This window comes from Staurois parvus, unplaced genomic scaffold (assembly GCF_062004578.1).
Source record: "Staurois parvus isolate SC_StPar_1 unplaced genomic scaffold, SC_StPar_1.0 ptg000151l, whole genome shotgun sequence".
NCBI classification, from domain to species: domain Eukaryota; kingdom Metazoa; phylum Chordata; class Amphibia; order Anura; family Ranidae; genus Staurois; species Staurois parvus.
This window is the reverse complement of record NW_028317947.1, coordinates 5,217,376-5,229,424: the sequence shown is the minus strand read 5'-3', so window position 1 is coordinate 5,229,424 and position 12,049 is coordinate 5,217,376. Positions and strand designations below refer to the sequence as shown.

Sequence of the window (12,049 nt, the reverse complement as noted above, 5' to 3'; positions counted from 1 at the left end):
ACCTAAGAGATATAGAATCATTTTATTTAAAATCAGATGTATTAGTATCATCCCCTTCTTTCTAGAACAGTGGGCGATGAGGTTTAAGAGGTCCTTCTGTGAATCCATCAGGGGCGATGGTGGTAACCATTTGTCACACCTTGGCTATAGGAGATGGCTTCCATATCGAACAGATTTTGATATTACGCAAGAAAAATTTTTTTTGTATTATAACATTTGAAAACAATTAGTTTTTTCCTTGAAATATTATTTGCTGTAATGTGGATGCAGTTGATTGTGATAAGACCCTTATATTGCAGAGTGGTATGATTTCCCTGAGGAAGGAGCTAATGAAAAAAGCTTTGAAACGCGTTGGAGACCCCAAGGTAACCAACCAACAATCAAGAACCAACAGATTGTGATAGTGTGGACATGTTTTGTACATGTATTAGCTAGGGATACCACTGTTTAGAGTTTGTCAATATTTTATGGTTTTGAAAACCAATTTTGTAACAAAGATGCACAAAAAAATGCTATATTCTTGTGGAAAATATGGACATGTGAAGTAATGTATACAAAAAATTTATTTTTAAAGTTCATTGACTATTTGTCATTATAACAGTATGATCAATAAAAAATATATATAGTTTGTTGTATGGTTGCCTTTAAAATCAAAAGGAAAAGGGGTTTTCAATCAATGGGAAAGGAACCAGGGTAAGGGAAGCAGCCTCAAGCCTCATTTTACCTTGTTTCCACTTCTGGTCATCTCCAGACTTCTGTTACTAAAGGTTGTCAACAAACCAACTGTTAGGGAAGGGGTTTACTGATGACATTGAGAAGAATCAAAAGGTTCAAAGTTTCAAGAAACACCCCTCCTATCCATTAGCTGCTAATTTATAGCAGAAAGCATCTGTTCTCCAATAGCACCTACTAGCATTAAACTAACAACGAACTATAAGGCTGATTGATAAAAGAGGTGGATATTCGTGATGGATAAAAAAATGCTTGCAGGAGGACATGGGGATATTGCAGACTGACCTCCTTAGAGAATCTAAATCTGCAGCAGAGGCATTTGTAGAAGAATGAATGAGAATGGGTAATCCAAAAAAAAACAATTAATACCTTTGGCACCTAGGATTCCAGTAATAACAGGAATAATTTGTACTCAGTGTACAAAGTGTACTCCAGTAGTTCAATGGGTAACAGTCCGTTATTTCAGAAATTGATGGATATAGCTGCTACCTCTAGGAGGTTGGAAACTAGACGACACAAAGGCCATGGTGCATCTAGTAGCTATACTTCTGCATATATGCTCAGGATTTGCAGAGAAGGGCATTGTATTTGTCTCCTAAAAGCTAAGGAAGCTGAAATGGACAAAAGGAGTGGTTGCCTTTACATGATGAAGACCTTGGTATAAGCATCTGCAGAAAGTGGCAGTAGCACTCTTTACGATGGCACCCAGAAAGTCCTAAATAGACATTCCCTTTTGAAAGGAAGCTGGATCAGGAATATCCTAAATGTCTGGTCTGCAGACCAGAATTAAGTCAACATACCCACCAAGGAACCACAGCTGCAAAACTGACGAAGGCTACCACATGCCTGGCGTCTAGTGAGATGTCACAGGTAAACTTTTATGCCTGTACCAGCTGATCCTTCAAGTTGTCAAACCCTCTGGAATATGTTTCTGATGCAGGATTCTAGCTTTGGGAAATCCAGATATAAGGAAAAACTGGCCTGAGATAAGATCCAGCAGAAGTCTAGATAATGGTTTCAGATCTCTTTCCACCATATCCTTAAAGAAAAAAAAGACAGTAATCACCATCACCTTCTTAGAGGTAAAAACCGGCAATGCCACTTAGAATGCAGAAATGCCTGTTGTGCGGTTTTCACTCTCTAAAAAGAATGTCAAACTGGCCTGGCTTTGGAGAGGAGGCCTGGTCGGGGAGATGAGGCTTTGGCCTAACATCTTAGTTTACAGGAGGCAGAAGCAGGTAGCTAGGAATGGGCCTGCAAGGTCTCAGTGTGACTGGCACAATCAAACTTGAGGTTGCACAGGGCACAGACAAATGAAAGACCAGCTGTGGAGTTCTGCCAGCATCAGCATGGTGACTGGTCTGTTTTCTGGATTCAGACATGTTGCCAAAATTAGGAAACGGTCCCAAAGAAGGTTGCATTCAGAGAACTTTTCGGAGCCCCCCTCTTCACCAGGCTTATTGCAACTGCAGAAGGTTAAGTTCTGGTAAAAAAGCAGATTTTTTGACCCCTAGGAAGGCACTAAGTTGCCAGGCTGTTCAAATACTTACCAAGGCTTGAGAGATTACACGCTTAGATTAATACCTAGGAAGTCAACTTTTTTCAAATAAGTATATTTTCAATTTTTTCTCCACAGACGGTTTTCTTTCTACGTTAATACATTATTTGAAATCTGATAGGAGGCATGATGTAATAGCAGTTAAGTCCCATTGACATTGGATTAACCTATGCACATTATCGCAGTCATTTTTGCACATTAATGGGCGCAGTTTTGTGTCCTGAGACTTGATGTGCTTAACAGGCCAATCATTTGAATGAAATGCCAATGTATCTTGGCGCATGAAAAAATAAAGTACGCACAATATTATTTAGCTACATGACATCCTGCAATACCCAGAGTATTCAAGTTTGTGTGTTGTGGTGTGCTACAGGTCACATGCATTTTTCTTTACTGTATGTAGGCATTTGGGGTGTCATTCAGAATGAATGGCACCATACCACAATGCACATATTGGTGCATTAATTTGGAATGTGATCACGCAGGCTAAAACGCACAGTTTGTGTCACAACACACTGGTCCAAATGGGTTCTAAAGGGAGGAGGTATGATAAGTAAGCTGTATGCACCACTGGACAACCCTGATGAAGTCAAGAGGAGGATGAAACGCATTGGATAGAGAATCCAGTAAAGCAGGGGTGTCAAACTGGCGGCCCTCCAGCTGTTGCCAAACTACAAGTCCCATCATGCCTCTGCCTTTAGGAGTCATGCTTGTAACTGTCAATCTTGCAACACCTCAAGGGACTTGTAGTTTGGCAACAGCTGGAGGGTCGCCAGTTTGACACCCCTGCTTTACTGGATTCTCTATCCAATGCGTTTCATCCTCCTCTTGACTTAATCAGGGTTGTCCAGTGGTGCATACAGCTTACTTATGTACACAGTGTGTTGTGACACAAACTGTGCGTTTTAGCCTGCGTTGTCACATTCCAAATTAATGCACCAATATGTGCATTGTGGTATGGTGCCATTCATTCTGAAGCAATGCATATGGGTGTGTGAGAAATCCTGCATATGCTTTTTGCATTCTTTTTTAATCTTTAACAACATAAATGCACAAAGGGAGGCTTCTTCTATCTGCATGACTTTTCTGTACAATGCGATGACAAGCATAACCGTGGAAGGGAAAAAGAGAAACAGGGATTCATTCTAACAGTAGTTTGGCACAAAGAGCAATTGACAAGGGCACCAGATTTTAGGTTGTAACTGACCTGCATTTATGTGTTGGGTCAACAGTGGATTTGCTTACAGGATGGTCATAATGGAGGGAATAGATAGGATCTAATTTTCTAGCAACACTGAAATTACAATTCTAGCATTAGTTTTGACTAAAATAATAACATGATGCATGGACAGAGCTTTACAAAAAAAGATCACCATTCAGATGGACCTGGGCCACCATGATGACTAAATACAACCATGACTATAGCATGTCTTGGGTACTAGACTCTTACTTTTGTCTAGCTATCAAAAGCAACCACAGTGCTGGTAACACCAATGATGATTCACTTTAACCTGTGGTAATGCAAGGGATGTACTGTATATGGCTACAGAACAGGAAGTCACAAGATCGCAACTAAAAAAACAAAAACAAAAAAAGAAAATCACAAAGTAGACATCACTGTAATATAGAACAACAAGGACTTTTGGGGTTCCACCTCACCATAATATTAATGTTTCATGGTTTGCAAAGGTCAATAAATCTGCTTGTGGTTAACAAAATATCTTAACATTAACACTCGTTTTTCCCACCAACATTGGGATTTTCTAAAAGGTCTAAAAGCAATAGACCTTGCACCTGCTTGCCTGTGTAAAACATGAAGTGAAACTCATAAATTACATTTACAATCTACATTCTAAGTACTTCCTCTTGGCCTGCGACTATTAATAGAGCTATCAAAATCAGAAAAAAATGTTTTTGCCTTGTATGTATCAGTAAAAGAAACATGTTCAGAACACTGGGTCATTCTACTGAGGAGCAAGGCTGTGCAGGAGATGGAGGTCACAGAGGCGCTAGGAAAAAAATGAAAAATATATTCAGTGATTCACCGATGCAACACCGACATCTTAGAGTAGACTTTGGCACCAGGAGGTGGTGCTGGATGGGGGATTTATGTGCAATTTACCCTCCTTACCATTGTATTGAACTGCTGCAGAATACACTAAAATAAAACAGATGAAAACATTTTTGAGAAATTAAACACCCTTTTCCTCCTGCAAATAAATTTGTATAAAAATCAGTTAATGTGTGATTCCTAATGAAACTTTGTTTTGTAGTTTTAGGGAATGGCAAGAACCTCCATCAAGTTTCTGTTGTTGTATGTGTGACCACCAAGCCTGCCAGGAAACCCTCACCTGTATGGCCAATTTTGCCTTTATAATTACCCCATGCACTCAAAACTCGAATGCGGTACTTAGAGACTGATCGATTGTGCACTCCTCCAGCTTTTGGGTATTGTACTGACATGCCTTGAAGCCCTCTTTGGACTGTTGCTATCCCTTCATATACAGCACTAGAAAACAGTAGAGAGACAGTGCACCAGCCTAGCGCATTACCACAATACAAACTTCACTAAACAAAAATAAGTAATGTACTCATAAATGCATGAAAAGGACGGGCATTTCAAAGAATACATATGAGTCTGCTGCCAGAGCCACACCGCTCAACTTAGACCATGGGAAGACCCTTCAATGTTCAATACTGCTAAAGCGTTTCGAGGGGCAGCCCCTCTTCTGTAGATCTGGGAGTCAGCTCTGAAGAAGAATGCTGCCCCTAAAAATGCATAACCCATATTGGACACTGCAGGGTCTTCCAATACTCTATTGTCAGGGCTGGGCTTCTGCTACTTAACAGGTAGCACTTTTCTTTCAATGCTCAGAAGCTTTTCAGCTGTCAGTTAATTACCAGCCACTCGTTGTCTCCACAGTGGCTCACCAGGATACCATTACCTGCCTCATTAGTCCAGCCTACAGCAAGTCTTTTTTGCCATTTTAGCAGCTAAGCTTATTTCGTCCTTGCCCTTCCGTGGTCTACGATTCCAGTGTGTTCCTGCCTGTGCTCCTGTGTACAACTCAGTCTGGCTGTCATCTCTTACGATTCCTGTTCCCAATTTTTGCTCCTTACTACTCTGACTTCTGGTTTCCTGACCCCAGCTCGTCTGATTACCCACTCTGGCATCCAAACCCTGGCTTCTCTTTTTAACTACGTTCCTGAACTGTGTTAATTTTACTATTACTATAAAGGTGTGATTTTAACTGCACTTTCTGTCTCTGCATGGTTCATGGTTCCTAACATCTATATTGTAATCTCTATCAATAGTATGTGGTTACACTGCTTTATGGTTTATATTTTGTCATTGATCCTATAGTGTCTGTGGCAGGGGCATTCGCCACCCCGCATATATACACTGCTTCCTAGTTGGCTGGACACACCCATGCTCATCAAAAATATCCACTGAGAGTTTCCCTCACTTATTGTCTGGAAGAGATGAGGAAGTGATGGGATTTCTCTCACTTTGGTGACATTTCCATACTTTGACAACTGTACTGGAATCCCTGTGCCAAATGGAAGAATTTTGCTTGCCTCACAAATTTTAGATTTTCTTTATGGCAACAGTCTTTGGGTGGGTCCATTTATCTCAAATGAGGACTCAGACAAAAATAACAAAAATGACAGACCCCTCCTCATTCAACCCAACACTTGAAAAAAGTACTTTTGTGGTACAAATGATAAATGCATCTGAATGTTTCTGAATAGAGAATCAGAGTAGAAGATCTTTTAAACCAAAATTAATCACAATATGAAATCTTTGGTTAATCACGCAGGGCTTCTGTATATCACGGAGTAGCTAAAAGGATGGTTGTTCAGTGAGTAATACGACTGTCAAACATGGAGGAAGAGGCATGATGCCCTGGGGCTCTTTACCACATCTAGGGTTGCCGCCTTACGCAAAATAACTGGCACCCTAACTAATCCAAATGTCAACCACAGCATTTTGCAGCTTAATGCAATACCTTCTGGTCTATGCCTTGTTACTTCTAGTTCATCCTACAGCAAATAATAACCAAAACACATTTCTGGGGTAGCTCAAAGCTGCCTTATAAGAAAAAAACAAGATCGCAAGCGTCAAATCACAGAATGGCCTGCAGAGCCTTCAGACTTAAACCCCACTTTGATGGCTTGGGATGAACTGTAAAGAAGGGTGAAAGCAAAGTACCCTATAAGGGGAAAACTTGTGCAAAATTCTGATATAGTGTTAGAAACAACTTAAACAAACCATATTGGATTTCGAATTTACAAATAACGGCATAAGTGTGTTTGGCTGCAAAAGGTGGCTATTTTGAGCAGACAATTTTTTTCCATTAATTTTTTTTAAACAACCACCTGATTTAATTTTTGTCTTTTCAACTATTTATTTTTGATACATTTGAAGTAGATACTTTTTTGGCTACTTAATGCACCAGCGAGAAACTTACGGTTTGTTTTCTTTGTCGAATGATATCAGAGACCGATCCTCCTCCACAATACTCCATCACAATCCACAGGTCAGTATTTTTAAAGTAGCTTCCATAATACTTCACAACATGATTGCTGCAACAAGGAAAAGAGGAAGTAAGATTTTTCATGTGTTGGTGATACCATCACATCACAATAAACGGTAAGAGTGAGGTACAATATAAAGTCAAAATGTGCCAATATAGATCAGAAACCTTGCAATAATGATGGAAGCCAACAACAAAATTATTTTTCATACATTTAATGCATCACCTGTCAAATCCATAAAAACACAGAAAACTTCTTTACCTGTCAAGACACATTAATGCTTTGATTTTCCTGTTCCACACTGATCACATGATCAAATGCCTAGCCTTTAGGGTAATGAAAGCAACATTTTCTCTAGAAAATGTAAGTTAAAGCCTATTATAAAACCTAACGCTTCTCCACACTATTTAGAATTAAAAAAATATGTTTTGGCTACCTGAGTAAAAGATGAAAGTGAGTGCTAGATGGAAAGCTGCTGTACGCCAAAAGGTACCAATAAACCTACAAGAAGTAAACAAGGAAAGGGCACAGCGCTAAGAGCAGTAGAATAACTCTAATATTCTATTAGAGCTGACACACTCCCTATGAATACGTGCATTTAGCACGAAACGCGTAAGGGTAAGAGCAGCACACCCCAGACATCACGCCGCCGCATGGGTCGGTGGCCATCTTTGAATACTACTCATGGTCAGTTTTATTTGTTTGCTTATTTTTGTCTTATTTTGGATCAATAAATTTTCGTTTAAAAACGATATCACACCATCCTGGCTTTCTTTCTTGGGACTCTTGTTAAGTCCACCATCCGCAGAGCCACCAGGGAAGACAGCTGAGAGGTGTTATAGTCTATAAGTACATGATCCATAGGGGAGCCTGGAAGGACAGATGTGCCCAGATGGTGACCTTGAGACGTTATATCCAACTCTAAGATGACCTCACTTGGATATCTGGAGAGGATTATTATCTTCTACATGCATATTTGAATTATGCATCTGGTGAGTGTGTAATTCAAACATTTGATCACCGGAAGACGCACGTTTTAGATCATCACCCTGCTATTTTTAAAGACTTTTTTAGCACGTTGTTTTGACACACGACAGTCACTTATTTTACGTGTTGTCTGTCATTGATATGCTTATCTGTGTATATTAGAGTTATTCTATTGCTCTTAGTGCTGCGCCCTTTCCTTGTATGTTTTGGCTACCGTTGAGCTTTAAAAAACCTCTTTTGGTCGTGGTCCTATGGTCTGTGTAGCATAGGGGTCTTTTTCTTTATATTATCTGTTGCCTCAAAAGTTAGCGTATATTATCTCTGCGTGTGCTGATACCACCATTGGGACTGCTTACCCTATTTCTACAGTATTGTGTGATATAAGGACATGTCTAAATATGTGGAATCAGGCAGTAGTACTGGCCTCTCCACAGCCTACTTATATATAGTAACTGAAGATTTGGTGGGTAAGTCAAGTCTTTTTTCTGATGGCAGAAAAGCATGCAATAGGGTTGATATTTTTCAAAGTGTTTGTAACATGGAACATAATTTGGCATTGGTGGAAGATTGGTCAAACAGTGGAAACTGCACTTCAAGGTTACTAAATGCAAAATAATGCACCTATGGAAAATAGTCCCTTGAGAGACTACAATATATGGGGTACAGTTTTGGCACGATCTATAGAGAAAAATATATTTGGATACCTAATTCAGATGATTGCAACATGAGCAACCAGTGTGGCCTGGAAGTGGAATCAGGGGTGAATCACTAGAGGGATCAGCAGAAAGAGGGAGGAGGCTATGATTCCCCTACACAGACCTTTAGATTTCACTAGAGGAACAGCAGTGGGAGAAGGTGGTCCCAATTTCTCTGTATATATATTTAGTTATCACTAGATGGATCACCAGCAGGAGGAAAACTGGTCCTGATTCCTTTATAATGATCTTTGGTTATCACCAGAGTGGTCACCAGCAGGAGGAAAGAGGCCCTGATTCCTTTATATTGATCTTTGGTTATCACTAGAGTGGTCACCAGCAGGAGGAAAGAGGTCCTGATTCCTTTATATTGATCTCTGGTTATCACCAGCAGGAGGAAAGAGGTCCTGATTTCTTTATTTTGATCTTTTGTTATTACTAGAGTGGTCACCAGCAGGAGGAAAGAGGTCCTGATTCCTTTATACTGATCTTTGGTTATCACTAGAGTGGTCACCAGCAGGAGGAGAGAGGTCCTGATTCTCCTATACAAATCTTCAGTTATCAGTAAATGGGTCATCAACAGGAGAAAGGTAGTCCTGATGGATCACCAGCTGGAGGAAGTAGGTCCCGACTCCTCTACATAGGATTTTTAGTTCTTACTAAAGGAATCAACAGCAGGAGGAGGGAGTTCCCGATTCCCGTATATGAACCTTTAGTCATCACTAGAGGGGTCACCAGCAGGAGGAAAAAGGTCTTGATTCCTCTATAGACCTTTTAGCTAGACCTTATTTAGAATACTGCATCCAGTTCTGGAGACCTCACTAACAATAGATATTGATAAGATAGCACCAAGACAGATAACAAAAATGGTGAAAGGTCTGAAGGATAAAACATATCAGGAGAGACTTCAGGAACTTCAATGAATCACAATGAACACAAGAACAATTTCTTCCCAATGTTTGACAAAACTGAGTTTTATAGAACATTTGTTTCGCTCATTACATGAATGTAAGGTTAATAATATACAGTTGCAAGAAAAAGTATGTGAACCCCTTGGGATTACGTGGAGTTTTGCATGAATTGGGCATAAAATGTGCTCTGAACGTCATTCAAGTCACAACAATTGAAGAACACAGTCTCCTGAATATAATACTACACAAACATTAGATGTTGCCATGGTTTAATTGCACATAACATGTAAACATTCACAGTGCAGGGAGGAAAAAGTATGTGAAGCCCTAGCTTAATGACTTCTCCCAGAGCTAATTGGAGCCAGGAATGAGCCAACCTTGACTCCAATCAGTGTGATGATATTGGATGTGTTGCTGACAGCTGTCCTGCCCTTAAAAAACACACACCTGTTTTGGGTTTACTAGTTTCAAGAAGCACTGTCTGATGTGAAGCATGACTCGCAGAAAAGAGCTCTCAGAAGACCTACGATCAAGAATTGTTGACTTGCATGAAGCTGGAAAGGGTTACAAAAGTATCTCCAAAAGCCTTGATGTTCATGTGTCCATGGTAAGACAGACTGTCTACAAATGGAGAAAGTTTAGCACTGTTGCTACTCTCCCTAGGCGTGGTCGTCCTGTAAAAATGACTGCAAGAGCACAGCGCAGAATGCTGCATGAGGTAAAGAAGAATCCCAGAGTGTCAGCTAAAGACCTACAGAAATCTCTGGCCCAAGCTAACATTTTTGTTGACACATCTACAATAAGGAAAACATTAAACAAGAATGGAGTACATGGGAGGACACCACGGAGGAAGCCATTGCTGTCCAAAAAGAATATTGCAGCACGTCTGAAGTTTGCAAAAAAGCACCTGGATGTTCCACAGCACTACTGGCAAAATATACTGTGGACAGATGAAACCAAGACTGAGTTGTTTGGGAAGAACACACAACACTATGTGTGGAGAAAAAAAGGCACAGCACACCAACATCAAAACCTCATCTCCACTGTGAAACATGGCGGAGGGAGCATCATGGTTTGGGGCTGCTTTGCTGCCTCAGGGCCTAGACGGATTGTTGTCATTGATGGGAAAATGAATTCCAGAGTTTATCAAGACATTTTGCAGGAAAATGTACGACCATCTGTCCGCCAACTGAAGCTCTGCAGAGGATGGGTGATGCAACAGAACAATGACCCAAAGCATACAAGTAATTCAACAAAACAATGGCTGCAACAGCACAGAATACGCCTTCTGGAGTGGCCCAGTCAGAGTCCTGACCTCAACCCGATTGAAATGCTGTGGCATGACCTTAAGAGAGCGATTTACACCAGACATCCCAAGAATATTGCGACACTGAAACAGTTTTATGAAGAGGAGTGGTCCAAAATTACTCCAGATCGTTGTGCAGGTCTGATCTGCAACTACAGGAAACGTTTGGTTGAGGTTAGTGCTGCAAAAGGAGGGTCAACCAGTTATTAAGTCCAAAGGTTCACATACTTTTTCCTCCCTGCACTGTGAATATTTACATGTTATGTGCAATTAAACCATGGCAACATCCAATGTTTGTGTAGTATTATGTTCAGCAGACTGTGGTCTTCTATTGTTGTGACTTAGATGACGTTCAGAGCACATTTTATGCCCAATTCATGCAAAACTCTACGTAATCCCAAGGGGTTCACATACTTTTTCTTGCAACTGTAACTTGGATTACAAAATCTTCAGTTTTACTCAGATTAGTTGGTGCAAAAATGAATACATCCCACAACAAAAACGACTACATCTAGTATTTTGTATGACCTCCATGATTTGCAAGGACGACACTAAGTCTTCTAGGCATGGAATGAATGACATATTGCAACATCTATCTTTTTCCATTCCTCAAGAATGACTTCTTTTAGAGCCTGGATGCTGGATGGAGAGTGATGCTCAACTTGTCTCTTCAGAATTCCCCATAGGTGTTCGATTGGGTTCAGATCAGGAGACCTACTTGGCCACTGAATCACTTTCACCCTGTTCTTCAGAAATGCAACAGTGGCCTTAGATGTGTGTTTTGGATCATTGTCATGTTGGAAAAGTGCACGATGACCAAGGGTACGGAGTGATGGTAGCATCTTCTCTTTCAATATAGAGCAGTACATCTGTGGATTCACAATACCATCAATGAAATGTAGCTCCCCGACACCAGCAGCACTCATGGCTCTGAGGAAGAGGTTGTGTCCTCGAAACGCGTTAGCCAGTTGGTCATCCAGGGTTCCATCGTATGGACTCAGATGTTGTTTGGATCATACACCTTGTTCAGTTTGACATGCCTGTATTATGTCCATTGTGAGTATGATACCTATTTTTGTTTCTTTAATAAATTATTTTAAACGATAATGCACTAGGTCGGTGCGCCCTTTTTCTGTTTCTCCATTTGTATCCAGCAGCGCTCATGCAGCCCTACAGAAGGTCACTGCCACCACCATGTTTCACTGTAGGCACCATGCATTTTTCTTTGTACTCCTCACCTTTGCAACGCCATACAGTTTTGAAGCCATCAGTTCCAAAAACATTTATCTTGGTCTCATCACTCCAGAGTACAGAGTCCCAG

General features: G+C 40.5%; 1 protein-coding gene across 1 annotated transcript in view; it reads right to left on the bottom strand.

Moving 5' to 3' along the window:
• Positions 1-12,049, bottom strand: part of LOC149463865 (serine/threonine-protein kinase 4-like) — a 118,138-nt gene that overhangs the window by 65,208 nt on the left and 40,881 nt on the right. Inside the window, exon 4 of the mRNA XM_089674370.1 lies at positions 6,763-6,877. Coding sequence (XP_089530496.1) covers positions 6,763-6,877 — 115 coding nt within the window. The remainder of the gene's footprint in view (positions 1-6,762; positions 6,878-12,049) is intronic.